The following is a 15,263-nucleotide window of genomic DNA, read 5'->3' as shown; positions in this document are numbered from 1 at the left end:
GACTGGCCGGGCGGCGGGACCCGAGGAGACCACAGGTCCCACGGCCCAGACCGGAGCTCCCAGCACTGAACAGCTGGTGGCTATTTTCAGTGGCGGTCATTCACCGAGCCTTGGCTCCCCGGCCCGCAGCCGGCAGGCAAGCCCAGCGTCCAGCTCGGGCGGCTTTGCTGGGTCCTGCATGAAAGCCCGAGGCCCAGTGGTTCTGGAGCTCAGAGCGAGGAGGCGGGTCTGCGGTGAGAGCTGCCAGGTGGCATCGGCTCCTTCTGGACATGCCCACTGAGCTCGCGGGCAGGGGCGCCGAGCATGGGGCCGCGCCCTGCTCCCACCCGCCCTGCTGCAGGGGCGAGGGTGGGCGGGCTCCCAGAGGGTGCGGTTCCTAGCCACGGGTGCAGCTCAGGGAGAGAAACGCCCTCCTGGAGCAAGACCAAGGACACGTGGCCACCCAGTGACTCCCCCGCCAACAGACGGGCCTCGGGGAGAAGCTGAAGTCATGACAATGTGACCCCCCACGCTGCTGGGACGTGTTGACTCATGGCAGGCGAGAGCCCCCAGTCAGCAGGAATGCTCGGAGGCCGCCAACAGCCGCATTTCTGGGCGAACCACAGAGGAAGGGCACTTTCTGGCCTGTGGCTCGGCGCTCCCACCAACCGCTTCGTTGTGCTTCTCCTCTAGTCCCCCCGCCCGCGGGGCTGGGGCGCTCCTGGGGAGGACCCGGGCCTGGGCTACCTGCCAGAGCGGGGGGGCGGTGCCTGCCTGCCAGCCCTGGTGACAGCCGCCAGCAGTCACTGGGTCAGAGGACCCTGCATGGGGTCTGGCATTCCCCCGCCCCAGTCGCTGGGCAGAAGAGGGGTCCCGACCCTGGAGGGCCTCCCACAACGGCCCCTCAGCGAACAGCCCACCGTGCGGCAGGGAGCCTGCAGGGCGAGCGCCTGGGGGGCTCCTAACTGTGGACAGGCCTCCGGACCTCACGGGGACACGGAACATGACCCGCTAACAGCCCTGGAACACGAGGGACAAAGATGCCTCCTGTCTCTCTGCGTCACTTCTCAGACCCCGCAAGCCTCCGGATGGACTGGAAACCCCTGATCCGGGACGGTCTCAGATCCGTACCTTAATTTCATCTGCAAAGACCCTCTTCCAAACAAAGTCTGAGGTTCTGGTGGACGTTTCTTTTGGGAGCTACCGCTCAACACGCTGGCTAAGGTCTAGGGTCACCCAGTGCCTGGTGCACAGGGATGGGGCTGGGAAACGGCACGTAGGGATGGCTGGGTCACCGGGAGATGGCTCGGACCTGGTCTCAGGGGGCTCCTGGGGTGCCCGGTGAGGATCCACCCAGGGAGTGCCCCATGCCTCCCTGCACAATGTCCCTGAGCCCAGGGAAGCAGGCGTCCCCTGTGCAGGGGACCGCTGGCATCTCCGTCCCTGAGAGTGAGTGACAGAGTGACCCCAGGCTAAGCGGGCAGGGGTCTTCCAGGCCTGACTTCTGATGTGACCGTCCCACGGCCTTCCCTGCATCCTCCGGCCAGGGGGAGGTTGGAACAGCAAGCCGGAAGGCGACCGAGCTCGAAGGAAAGGACAGCTCACTCTCGGACCCCCAGGGTCCCAGGCAGGCTGCCGGAGTTCTCGCTGCGCGGAGCTTCACCCCCAGGTCTGAGTGGCAAGAACTTCCTTACATGTCAGCAGGCTCTCTCTGTGTCTGTGTTGCTCTGTCTCTCACTGTCTCTCTCTCTGTCTCTGTCTCTCTCCATGTCTCTGTCTTTCTCTGTCTCTCTCTCTGTCTCTTTCCATGCCTCTATCTCCATCTCTCTGACTCTCTGTCTCTCTCTATCTCTATCTCACTGTTTCTCTGTCTCTGCCTCTCTCTGTGTCTCTGTCTGTCTCTGTCTTTCTGTCTCTACCCCTATCTCTCTGTCTCTTTCCATATCTCTGTCCCTATCTCTGTCTCTCCCTGTCTCTATCTCTGTTTCTCCCTTGTCTCCCTCTATCTCTGACTCTCTCTCCTCCCGGTCTCCGCCCACCCTCCTGTCTCTCCGTCTCTGGGTCTCTCTCTCTCCCCTGATCTTTGACTTCCTGCCTCAAGGCAACATCAGGTAAAATTACATAACGTTTGGGCCAAGGAATGAGATGCCCGCGTGAGCAGGTGGCATGGTGGCGGTGGAGCTGGGCCCTGACACAGCCCCCAGAGCCGATCCCCCCCAGGGTCCTCTGGGTCCGTCCCACCTTGCGTCCCGGGCCATCTGTGGATCGAGCTCACCGGGCACTGGGGTCCCTCTCCCACCCCGAGCAAGGAGGTGTGGGACATGGGCGGGCTTCCAGATCCCGTGCGGGAACGCGGAATAAGGAGACGAGTTCATGCCCCTGATCGACCTTTTACAGTAAACGTGCACCTGAACGGGCCTGGCCTGGGTGTGGCGGGAAACGGACCTTCCACACGTGTCCCCCGCGGGTCGATCTGGAACACCGTGCTGGCCAGCAGAGGTGGGAGCATGGGGACGAGCGTGGAGACTCCCACGGGGAACTCGGGGTCCTGAACCGTCAGCCTGAGCGTCACCACCACGCTTCCGGCCCGGAGAGAGATGACCCGCAGCCTCAGTTTCCCTCTCCTGTGCAGGTCGGACAGTGCCGGCGGGAGGGAGTTTTCAACCTGGCCAGGAAGAGACGACAGATGTCTCCAGCAGCGTCCTCCCATGTCCGACGGTCGGGGCGCAGAATCTGTCCCCTTCGCGACCGAGAGGAGGTGCCCAGCCACCAGCCTCTTGGGGCAAACAGAGATGCCCCGGCTCCCCGCACCCCAGCCGGGCCTCCCCCGGGACAGCCGGGCCGGGCCAGGTCCGGCTTTGTGAGAATCCATGGAAACCGACAACTGGGTTCCCCACCACAGAGCAGGAGACGCACCGTCCCCTCCGCGTGCCCGGAAATCGGTGTGCAGGTAACGTGTGTGAGCCAGACCGACGGTGAGTGGCTACTTGGAGCTGCCCCCCCCCTTACTGGCTGGGTCCCCGGGGAGACACGTGGGCAAGCAGGTGCCCAGCACGGGAGGCCAGCCTTGCCCTGCCCCCACACCATGCCTGCGCACACGCGAGGATCACCAGGCAGGTGAATGTGGAGAGACACTCGCTTTCCGTCTGCCCCACGGCTACGCATCTTGCCGGCAGAAGTGTTAACATCCAAAGTCTCCTTCCAAGACGTTTGTGGGGTTATCGTTTCATGTCAGCCGCCGCAAAGATAGTGTCTCGTTCTGGGGCAACATTTAGGCAGATTTGCCTTCAGCCTTTTACGAGATTCAGTTTCCCTGAGCTCGGGGTTCCTTGGCTGTGACGCAGACCCACGGTGTGCGCCCCATCCCCGCACCCCTCCACGTCAGCCCGGTGGGACTTGCAAGCCAGAGGGAGCTGTCGTGGGCGCGATGCTCCCGCCGCCCGCCCTGCTGGGGGGATAAAGTCCTCCGTCTCTGACCCCAGAACCCCGGCAGGAGCCGACTAACTTGTCAGTTTGCAGAAGGATAAACTCTCAGACCATTCCGAGAGTTCTCGGCGGTGTAGCAAGTCCCTCTGCTTCCTAATTGGCCCATCACCCCAGGGTAGACAGCGTTGGCCGCTGGCCTGGTGCTCCCGGGCTGCTTGCCGCTGTCCCCGGGGAGGCACAGGGAGGGACGGAGGCCGTGACCCCTGGTGAATGCCTCCCCAGAGAAGCGGCTCCTGCGCCGGGAGACAGATCGACGCCCAGGGCCCCCCGGAGGGAAGGCGCACACCAGCAAGAGCCCATTTGAACCAAAGCATGGTTCCAAAGGCGGCTGCCCCAAACCCAGATCCAGGGCCCGTAGCAGGGAGCTCCTGGGTAATTAGAGCCGGGTCTGGACTGCAGCAGTGCGGGTGCGGAGAAGGGGCTCGGCCCGGGGGCTGGAGCGGGCGGGTGTCTCCCTCGGACGCCCCCACGGGGCACCGTGTCTGCGTTCTGGCTTTACCTCGCCGAGCAGCTGTCGAGAGAAGTCCCGGTACTCGGGGCCGCTACGGCTGCGCAGCTCCTCCGTCGCCGTGCGGTTGAGGACCCTGATGGTGACCTGGAAGACGCGGGCGTCTGCAACGGCGGGAACACACGAGCCACAGTCGGTGATGTGCTATCACACGCTGTGCGGTCCCTGTCCCCCAGAAAGGCTCTTCTTCTGGGGGACGTTTGTTATGTCCTCCGTGACAGACGGAGGCAGGAGTCCTACACGGGAAGCCGTGGTGGAGGACACGGGAGGAAGGAGCCCCCCGACACTCGCCACTTCTCAGTCAGAGCAGGGGTGGGGGGGACAGGAGCCGCTGTCCCCTGCCAGTGGGGACCGGCACTCAGCCACCACAGGTGGGGTCTGAAGGCCCCTCCCGCCAGCCGTCACCCCCACCTTCCCGCCCCATTCACACGCACGGCCAGCCAGGCCCTCACGCCGGACCCCACCCAGGCCCTGGCCCTCGGTGACCAATGGCCCCATTCACCCAGACCTTTCCAGGGGTGTGCACCGAAGTCCCACCTGGGGAACCTACTCTGTCCCCGCAAACCATGGGGGCGGTCACCCTGAGAGGGAGCCACCGTTCGCTTGGACATAAGCAAAGCTGGAAACTACGACGGGACAGGGGACACGTGTCTCCTTCATCACCGGAGTGAGACCCACATCCACGGCAGGTCCTGCCGCGTCTCTGCTTCTCCGACGACCGACCAGCCGCTCCCCCCAGACGAGCAAGCCCGGGCCGGAGGCGCTGTTTATCCCCACGGTGTCACCCGCCTCGATGGGCCACGGAAATGTCCCCAGCTTGTGTACCGTGTGTTTCTAGCTCAGGGCAGCCTGAGTCCCTGTGATGTCAGCCTCGACCCTGCCCACAACACGTGGCACCCCGGAAGGGCATGTCCACCCGTGCCCAGGAAACCTGGGTTTCCTGGAAACCTATGGCCATCATGCCACCGGCTCCCAAGGCGGCCGGCTCCTAGCACGGCCGAACTGATGCGCCAGAGAGCCTTGAAGGTGAACCAAGCTCCCTAGAAGGGCGGTGTGCCCACGATGGCATTTTGACAATACGGAGATGGAGAAGAAAACCAAGGCTGAGGAGAGAAGGGGCTGGCATCTCAGGAGTCTTCTGGAACTTTCCTGAGGGCACAGGTGGGTCCATTCCCAGGGCACGTCCTGCTGGACATGAAGTTGCTCTGTACATGGTCCTGAGAGGAGCCGGGAGGGAGCAGGGCAGGAGGGACAGTGGCGAGCTGCGGTTGGGGAGCACTGGGGTGCGCCCTCATTCCTGGGATGACCCAGGGAGCAGAGGGCTCCCTCCACTTACTCCCCACAGCCCTTGGAAGAGGGAGTGAGCAGATGAGCTGCTCCCTGACCCGAAATCAGAAGCCTCATTTGCCACGGTTTATGTGTTTCTTGCCTGAAGCTGGCGGGGTGTCCTCTGGGTGCCCGTGCTATGAGCTATGGCAATTTAGCAAGGGTCAGCCCCCAGATCGGCTCACAAAGGGCGTAAGGTCGTGTCCTGAAGTCCTGCTCATTCCATCCCTCTCCAATTCACTGCTACGGTCATTGGCACTCGTCTCTATGAGAGACACACCCACAGGGTCTCCCACGCAGCGATTTCTGCGACTGTCCCTGGACCAGCATGTCCGGGAGCCCCACCAGTTCCCAGCCAGGGGCCGGCCTAGGACACTGCCCCCGCGTGCTGGACCTGACCCAGACCTGCCCCAGCCAGGGACTGCCAGGGCCAGGCCAAGAGGAGAGGGAGTCATGGATTGGGCCAGGGTCAGCCGCCGACAGAGCCCCCTCGGCCATCCCAGCCGCCCTCTCCGGAACGGAATCCCTGGTTCCCACCTGTAACGTGTTTGTTTGGGTGAAAGCAGGCTGCCTCGCGGACCCCCTAGTGGGGACAGCGTTAGCTCGTCGGGTGCGTCACGCAGGAGAGGACGCAGGTCCGTTAGGATTTCACGTGAAACTTGCTCTGTTTGGGGACTCAGTCCTGGGGACTCAGTGTCACGAAAGCTCTTTCAGGTCATGGAGATCGTTGCCGTTTTTGCTTTATTACGTTTTTGTCTCTGTGCTCTCTGATTGCTTTCTAAGTCCTTCTAACCAGAAGGTGGGCTCCCCACGGTCCCGCGTCCGCTCAGGTGTGAGAGTGAGCCCCCGGGACAGGGCGAGATGTAGGGGCGCAAGGGGAGCCGCGGAGAGCACAGACAGCCCCACAGCCCCACCCCGAGGATGTGGGACCCCCACAGCCCCGCCAGGAAGGCGACGCCCCGCCCTGTCCTGCCCTGAGAACCGGGTGAAGGAGGATGTGAATCTCGCGGCCAACAGAACGGAGGTGGGACCAAGACCCACAGGTGGCCAGCGGGGCGCGTGCGAGGGCACTCACCTGTTCTGACGGTCAGCGCGGCGGTGGCATCGGCCCCGCACGCCTGGTGGCTGGTCTTCACCGTGTACAGCTCTCCGGCCTCCAGCCCGGCCACCTGCAGGGTCCTCCCCGCCGTCCTGGCGCTCCAGACGAGCTCCTCCCCCTTGTAGACCCACACGTGGAGAGGGCGGCGCCGGGTAGAATTTAAACTCCAAGACACCCGAAAGCTGCTGCTGGTGACATTGAGGATGGCGTAGTCCCGGACGGGAGGGCAGTCTGTGAAACACGGAGCAAGCGAGATCAGCCGACCAACGCGACATTCACCAGTGGGAAAACGGGAAACTCAGACCAAACACTTCGGCGCAGCAAGGGAGACCATCCACAAGGCGAGGAGACGGGCTCCGGGATGGGAGACGACATTCACCGATCACACATCTGAGAAAGGCCGATATCCAAGACGCAGGAAGAACTCCTACAATCCAACAGCAAGAAAACCAAAAAACCCTACACAACCCAATTAAAATACAGGCCAAGGATCCGAACAGACCTCTCTCCAAAGAAGACATCCGGGTGGCCGACAGACACACGAAAACGTGCTCACCGTCCCTGGTCATCAGGGAAATGCAGATCAAAACCGCAGCGAGATCCCACCTCGCATCCGTCCGAACAGCTAAAATCAAAGCCGCAAGCGATAAGACGCTGGCCAGGCGTGGACAGAGGGGAGCCTCTGTCCGCGCCGTTGGTGGGAAGGCGGCCCAGAGACCCTGGAAACGGTGAGGAGGGTCCTCAAAACATTCAAACTCGGACGGCCGTAGGGTCCCGCACTCCCTCCGCCCGGCATAGCCACAGGGAAAGAGCCCTCACAAGCATTCGCCTGCACAGCGTGGACTCTGCCCACCTTCGGAGGGATGCCTGCCGCCGCCCCCCTCTGGGCCCTGGGGACACCGGCTCTGGACTTCTGTCCCCAGAGCTGGGACAGGGCTGGGTGCCGCGGTTTCCAGCACCCGGCCCTGTGCTGCCCTGTCACCGCCGTCCAGGAACTGAGCTCTTCCTCCGAGAGTCGTCAAGGTCTCGACGGGCAGGACCGTGCCACATGCCAGAGACTTGATGGCACTGCCCACTGGCCGCCTTTCAACACTGCAAGGCCGATCCCACCTGTGACCCGGAGGAAACCATCCTTCATCCCCTTCCCTCCGTCTTCCCTCTGACATGGATTTTCGTCCTTCGGTCGCAGGGCACCTTCTCATCGCCCGCTGGTTTTCTGACTTCCTCTTAAAATGCGGCCCCCAAAAATAATGCTCAATTCTCGGCCCTGCCCGATCCGAGAGAACGGCCAACCGGAGGCCTCCCCCGTCCTGTGGCCGTGAGCCACACCCAGGACCTGATGTTTGCCGGGGTGACGGGCATCCCTGCGTCCGTGGGTCTGGGCCCTCATGTCTCCCGGGCAACCTTGACCCATGTCTGGAGCCCCTGGGGGTCCCGCCTTTCCTGTGATCACCCAGGGCGACCTCTTCTCCTCTCTTCCCTCGGGCCAGTCAGCTTGACACCTGGAGCTTGTGAAGGTAGAAATGCTGAGGATTCGAGCCAAGATTCTGAGCATCCCACGGTCAGAACCCTGACGGCCGGTGAGGAGTCCCGGCTCGGGTGAACCCCAATGGCTGCTTCTCGCCAGCCCTGGCTGCCTCTCCCACCAGCAGCCCTGCCCTTGCCAAGCCCCGGGTTCAGGAGACATTTCTTCATGGAGCCAAGTAGCTGTTAGGCTCCCGCTGGGAAGGAGACCGCGTCAGAGGGAGTGCGGGTGACCTTGAACCCAGTTCCACCTGATCCTAAAAACAGACCGTGTTCCCGGAATAGCAGGCGGGAGCCATGAGGGATTTCTGACGGTTTTGTTTTGTGCGAGGATCCAGCTGCCCTGCGTGTCATTAATTGGATGACTAATTTCCCAAGACACGCAGCTGAAACTCGTGCTGTGTTTTCCACGGGCTCGGACCTCCAGCCCCTGACAGCAGGCAGCTCAGTCACACTGGCCTCCACACTGGAAACCATATGCTGCCCCCCATAGCCACCGGGATTCACTCTGACATTCGGAGCTGGAACCTGCGTTGGTCTTTTCTGCCTGTTAGAGGAGAGGTCGGGGAGTGCAGCTTCTCCCCGTGAGGTCTTGCTCCCGAGCGGCCCTTTATCTCGAAGGAGACTTGCAACCCAGGACGTCGAGTGACGCAGCACAGAGTGGCCGGCAACGCTCCCCGCTGTAATGAGAGTCTGATGCTGTCTCAGATCGCGAGCCAGAGCACTCTCGGTTACTGTACTCCTGCCTTCTCGGCTCGCTGACTGTTCCGCACGCTCCCCCGGAGGCCGCGGTGCGGGAGAGGAAGGCCGGCCTGCGGGGGTTCCGTGTGGGCACGCTGGCGCAGGGAAGGTAGTGCTGATGCGGAGGAGGGTTCCGTTGCCAGGGGTGGGGCTGGCAGGTGCATGTCTTTAACACCCAAGAACCCCTGGAGTAGCCGCCATCCCTCCTGCCTTTCCGTTCATTGACAACCAATGTTGGTTGAGCGCCTACTGTTTACCAAGTACAGAGACTCACTGGCAGTGACCGGGAGACAGGACTTCTCGCTCCGTACAGCTGCACGTGCTGTGAGATGGAACATTCCGGGGCAGGAGACTGACCCTGGGCACCCCCGCTCCTCGGTGCTGCAGGGGACCAGCCCGCCTCCCAGCATCAGCTCGGGGCCTCTGCCCCTTCCCCACAGCAGAGCGGGAGGAGTCAGTGACAGGAACCTTAAATCATCACGCCAGTCAGGCTCTGCAACGGCAAAGAAAAAAACCCCATTGCCCTAGAGAGCTGGTCAGCTCCTGGTCCTACACACGGATGGGGGAGGAACGGACGTGGCCACTGGCCACACGAACCCTGTCACAGCTGTCCCCATGAGAAGTATCATCGTGACCCACAGACAACCCAAGATCGGAGCAGGGCCCTCCCTCCAGAGCGCGCTAGGAAAGGTGGCCTCGGGGGATGGACCCGAGTCCCCATCGTCCATTAGAACTGGCTTAGAGACCTCGTACCAACAATTACCGTCTCTCACCTGGCCTTTCTCCTCTGAAGATGAGCGCAGCACCGGCAGGTGCCTCCGGGGGGCGTTCTAAAGGCTAAATGAGGTGAGACCATAAATCACTTATTAAAAAGCTGGGGCAGGACTGCGGCGCGAGAATCATGAGCAGCAAAGTGTCATGGGACACCCTGTACGGGGTGGTGCGGGAAGTTCTGCGCGGGAACCAGCGCAAGCGCGGGAAGTTTTTGGAGACGGTGGAGCTGCAGATCAGCCTGAAGAACTACGACCCTCAGAAGGACAAACGCTTCTCGGGCACCGTCAGCCTTAAGTCCACTCCCCGCCCCAAGTTCTCCGTGTGTGTTTTGGGGGACCAGCAGCACTGTGATGAGGCCAAGGCAGTGGATATTCCCCACATGGACATTGAGGCACTGAAGAAACTCAACAAGAATAAGAAGTTAGTCAAGAAGCTGGCCGAGAAGTATGATGCCTTTTTGGCTTCAGAATCTCTGATCAAGCAGATCCCACAAATACTGGGCCCAGGCCTGAATAAGGCTGGCAAGTTTCCTTCCTTGCTAAGCCACAATGAGAACATGGTGGCCACAGTGGAAGAAGTGAAGTCCACCATCAAATTCCAGATGAAGAAGGTGCTGTGTCTAGCAGTGGCTGTTGGCCGCGTGAAGATGACAGGTGATGAGCTTGTGGACAACATCCACTTAGCAGTCAATTTCCTGGTGTCCTTGCTCAAGAAGAACTGGCAGAACATCCGGGCCTTGTACATCAAGAGCACCATGGGCAAGCCCTAGCGCCTGTACTAAGGCACAGTTCAATAAATCCTAGTGCTACCGTTTAAAAAAAAAAAAAAAAAAAGCCGGGGCGGGGGTGTGGAGGGGCACCTGGGTGGCTCAGTGGGTTAAGCCTCTGCCTTCAGCTCTGGTCATGATCCCAGGGTCCTGGATAGAGTCCCGCATCGGGCTCTCTGCTCAGCAGGGGACCTGCTCCTCTTCACCCCCGCCCCACCTGCCTCTCTGCCTACTTGTGATCTCTGTCTCTGTCAAATAAATAAATAAATAAAAAGAGAGGGGAAAAAAAAAAAGCCAGGGGAGAGTCAAGTGCTAAGTAGCTCTCCTCTGTTATGAACAAAGGGATGGTCCTCACTGTTCTGTCCCTTTCAAAGGGGTTGTGAATTAAGAGATTCATTCAGACTCCGTGATTACAATGTGCTCCGTAACAATGTGAATGAAAGTTGCAGTTCTTGTGGCAGAATGTTGGAAACAGGCTAAATGCACCCCCTGAAGCGAAACAGCAAAGAGCCTCATGTCACTGCTGTAGAAGACGATGGCCTTGTCCGTGGGGGAGGCATCTCAAGGCGGCGGGTGCCTGAGCCGCAAATAGAAACGTACCCTCTTCTAGACCACGTGCTGGCCTATCTACATTCCTATGATAGGATTCAACTTACAAACCAGGCACAGGAAGAGATTAGCAAGAGTAACGAGAAATGAAAGAGGAATTCTAGCAATATGCTATAGTAAAAGTTACGTGAATGTGCTCGCTCGCTCTCTCTCAAACTATCTCAGTGCCCTGCGTGCGCCCTTCTTGTGATGACAGGAGACGGCAAGATGCCCGTGGGACAAGGCGAATGGGGGTGAGACACAGAGATGTTGTGACCTGGCGTTAGGCTACTGTTGACTTTCAGACCATACATTGACCTTCAGACCATAAGGCCACAGTGGACCTCGGACAAATGACCCTGTGGAAAGCAAAACTGCGTATAAGGGGGCCCACTCTGTTGCTCAACCATCGAAAATCCTAAGGACGACGACAGGTTGGCTTCCCAGAAAACTTTATATGACGTGATGGTGAGTGAAGAAATCAGGATACAAGACTATATCAACAGCAGGATTTCAAGAGCGTAAAAAACTGGGCAGGGAGCAGAGGAAATAAACACAGGGTGCTGGGCCGCCAAGGCGGGCCCCTACCTTCCACTGTTGGTGCCGGTCGTTAAAGTAATAAACCAGGTTCCAGAAAGACCAAGTTTCCACAGCCGCAGGCAGTGGGCTGTCTCTGCCCCTAGTCTGTGTCATCGGAGAGAAGGTTCCGGCCATCACAAGGTACAGCCCTGACCTGCAGCCTTCTCTCCTGCAAGCCTGGCCTGTCGTTTGTGCCCCGTTGTCCTGGGGAGGCCCGTCCCCGCCACGTCTACTGTCCTGTCGTCAACCACCACTCCCAGGTACTCAACCTGCAGGCTCCCTGCTTCGAGTCCTGCCCCATCCTCGTTCGAGTGGGATCAGGGGCTGCGCAGGAGAGGAAAGCCCACAGGACCGGGCTCCAACCCACAGGGGTACCCTCACATGGAGAACATCTGTGGCCACTCAGGCCCAGGCTCCTTCTCCATCTTCGCTCCTCCATCGCTAGGGTCTAACCTCAAGGTCACCATGTGGCTCAGATGGCGAACAGGGCCTTGGCCCTCATGGGGCCATGCCCACCCTGGTCTCAGCAAAGCCATGGCCCTTGCAGAGCCTTCCCGGCTCCCAGGGAGACTTCTGGCCTCTCTCCTCGGCTACGGTGAGTCACTAAGGAGGTAAGAAACGTAGTCTTTGCTGCGGGGCACATCGCCATGTAAAACTCCCAGTTTTGTCACTAAGGAAAGAGAGCTGGGATCCGGGGTCTGCCATGACCCCCCTGGTCTGTTCTCTGCCCAGCACCTGAACACAGGTCATCCAGTCCGCTGCTGGGCGCTCTCCACAGTCGGGTCTTCCTCAGAGGACGGTCCCCAAAAAGTCCCACTTGCTCCCCACTGCCACTAAGCCCGCAGAGACAGGAAGAACAGGACAGCACCTACGGCGTATGAACGAGTCCTGCCAAGCAAAGGTCAAATGTGAGTCTGAGTCTGATGGTACTTCTTCTGCATTAGGGGTTCTTGGCTTTTTTCAGTTTATTCAAACCCAATTAGCCAACAAAGAGGGCATCGTTGGTTTCAGAGGCAGAAGTCAGTGACTCATCTGTTGCGTGTAACGCCCCGTGCCCGTCACATCACAGCCCTCCTTAATGCCCATTGCCGAGTTAGGGATTCTTAACCCGGACGGGGATCATAGGCAGACGTCGGGGGTCCAATATAGAGGAGAAAGAGAATCTTAATTCTCACTCGCCTCTACCTAGAATGTAGAGTTTCCTTCGGTCGTGAGTTTGGTGCTTGCAGGAACCCCCGAATCTCGTACCACAGGACAGTGTGGTCTCTCCGAGCATCCCCTGCTCACTCTCTGAGCATCCCCGAGCTCCTTGCTCCCACAGCTGAACCCCATGATTCAATCAACGCATGAAGACAGGCCTGGCCTACAAGTCCGTTTGGGCTCCCCCTGAGACTAGGACTCTCAAGCAGGTGCTTCGGGAAACCTGGGCAGCGAAGGGGGGACACGGGGAAAGGAAGGTGGCCGGGAAGGGTCTTCCTTGACGTCGGGGCCAGAGCAGGTGAGTGCACCCGGTTCCATCAGGAATCTCTGGGACCTGATGGCGCACGCCTGCCGCCTTCCCCGAAGGCTTCTTGTGGGGAGACAGAGCAGCCGAGTCCAGCAAAGGACGGTTGACCGAATGGATGGGAGGGGACAGCGTGCTTGGGACAGCGGAGTCACCATCTGGGGGTTTGAGATCTCGACAGTCTCCCTGGGAACTTGTCTCGTTGCTGTCAGTCTGCTCTGGCATCCCGTGTGTTTGATGCACTTGGGAACGTTTTAGGAAGAGGTCCACTGGCTTCATCGATGTGCAGGGATCCGGGCGCACCAAAGGAAGAGCCAATTGTGGCTTAGAAAATCCAGAGGATGGGGCCCTGGAGGGCAGTCGGCAGATCCCAGCTTATGGGAAACGCAGCCGGGGGAAGGGGTGCCGCGTCCTCCAATGATTATGAGGAGAAACAGAGAGGTGGAGGGAAACCCCCAGGTTGCAATTCGAACAAACCGTCCGAGAGTTATGATGGTGACGGGACAGGGAGAGACCTCAACAGACTGGATGTTTGATGAGACGAAGGAACTGCGGGTTGGGGTTTTTAAGGGAAGATATGATCTGGTATTTGGGTGTTTTTTTTTTCAATCTCTCTCTCATCTCCTAGAGCTGCATCGTGGAGCGCGAAAGACGGAGTGAGACGTTGAAGGAGGTTCGGAATAACGAGGCCAGGGGCAGGCAGCAGACGGGGACAGAGGGGCAAGGAGGGTCTCGAGGGTCAGCCCACGTTCGTGACACTCCTCTCTGGGCTTCTATTTGTCCACAAGTTTCCAGAATAAACACTTAAGAATCTCCGTGGTCTTATCACCCCTGGGCAGGCTGGGTCCTGCCCGGTCCTGCCCCCGTCCCCGTCCCCTCCTCCGCACTCCGTCCCCGCCACCTGCTGGTTCCTGGACTCCATCAGGCACGCACCCCCGCTGGGGCCGGACCTCACTCTATGCCCGAGTTTCCCGAAGCTGCCGTAACATAAAACAAGAGAAATTCACTCTTACTGCCCTGGAGCTCGGAAGTCGAAGACGCAGGCGTGGGCTGTGCTGTGCTCCTTCTGGAGACTCCGGGGGAGAAGCCAGACCTGCCTTTCACCCGCTCCGCGGACAGCGGTCCCTTCACCTTCAAAGCCACGAGCAGCCCCTGTGCCCCCTCCACTTCCCTTGACCGTCTCCTCTCCCCGCTTCTGAGCCTCCTGCCTCCCTCTTACAAGGACCTTGTGGTGACCCGGCCCCCCCAAATAATCCACCACCGATCCCCAGCCCGAGACCCTTAGGGAATCCAGAAAGTGCCTCCTGTGGTGAGAGGGGCAGCCGCAGGCCCTGGGTCCACACGCCAGCGGCTTTGGAGCGTGTTAGCACAATCCTGCCTCGCGTCCTCATGCCCAGCTTCACCTGGTCTCTGCCCAAAGGTCACCCTGTCCAGGGGCCTGCCCTGGCCACCACACCTGAGACCACGGCCCCGGGCCGCACCCCTCCCATCACTCTGCTTTGCCTTGGAAGCCGACCACTGCCCCACATTTGGTATTTGTCCACATCTGTGTGGTCTTCCTCGCTGAAATGGGAGCCGAGGGAGCGAGGGCTCTTGGACACTGAAGAAACCATCAGGACAGCACCTGGCGCAGTGCAGACACTCACTAAAGTGTGTTGTAGACGCAGTGGAGGAGTGGATGGATGGAATGATGGATGGGAGGGAAGGAGGAAGGAAGGATCTAGAATGGATGGATGAATGAATGAGTAGATGGATGGATGAGTGGATGAATGAATGAAGAGGAACATGACCTTCACCATGACCTTCACCGCTCCCTCCACGTGGGCTGGCAGTGGCCGGCCTCCCCCTCACCATCCCACAGACAGCCTACGGGCACCAGGCCTGCCCTGAGCCGCACACCAGAGCAGCTGCAGGTGACCGTCATCCCAGCTGGGGACGGCCTGCGGGGAGGGGGAGAAGACATTCCAAGGGCAGCCTCCTGGAGGAGGGAAGAGCTGGACCTGGGTCCCAGAGCTGCCCAAATTAGCCAGGGTCTCTCCTCACCAGCACACACATGTGCTCGGGCATCTCCGGCCTTTTCAAAAGGCCCTCCTGGGAGCCACACCTCCTCCGAGTCTGCTCGTTTCTCTGAGCCTCTTTGGGTACCCGTCCGTGCGGTATGGTTCCCTCTGGACTGTCGGAGGCTGCGCTTCCTGCCTCGCCCTGGCCATGTGTCCGCGCCTCATCGCGCACAGACTCCGGGCCAAGGCCTCCGTCCCCTACGGAGTGCCAGCACCAAATGTCCAGCTCGGCCGGCCCCTGGCGTGGACCTGGCTTCACTGCCGTCTCATATGACGACTATAATCAAAGACGCTGCTGACCACCCGGGCCATCCCGGTCCCCCCAGAAA

At 60.2% G+C, this 15,263-nt stretch overlaps 2 protein-coding genes across 2 annotated transcripts in view; one reads left to right on the top strand and one right to left on the bottom strand.

The window, feature by feature from the left end:
- The window catches only part of UMODL1 (uromodulin like 1), a 57,053-nt gene that overhangs the window by 26,406 nt on the left and 15,384 nt on the right, over positions 1-15,263 (bottom strand). The window contains exons 7-9 of the mRNA XM_046002702.1: positions 6,375-6,629; positions 3,965-4,077; positions 2,425-2,644 (exon numbers count right to left, since the gene is read on the bottom strand). Coding sequence (XP_045858658.1) covers positions 2,425-2,644; positions 3,965-4,077; positions 6,375-6,629 — 588 coding nt within the window. The remainder of the gene's footprint in view (positions 1-2,424; positions 2,645-3,964; positions 4,078-6,374; positions 6,630-15,263) is intronic.
- Positions 9,565-10,221, top strand: LOC123940178 (60S ribosomal protein L10a-like). Its single transcript, XM_046002703.1, has one exon. The coding sequence runs from the start codon at positions 9,565-9,567 to the stop codon at positions 10,204-10,206; it is 642 nt and encodes a 213-aa protein (XP_045858659.1). The 3' UTR covers positions 10,207-10,221.

This window comes from Meles meles, chromosome 4 (assembly GCF_922984935.1).
Source record: "Meles meles chromosome 4, mMelMel3.1 paternal haplotype, whole genome shotgun sequence".
Taxonomy (NCBI): domain Eukaryota; kingdom Metazoa; phylum Chordata; class Mammalia; order Carnivora; family Mustelidae; genus Meles; species Meles meles.
Note: the sequence above shows the minus strand (reverse complement) of the source record. Positions and strands in the feature narration are given on the sequence as shown.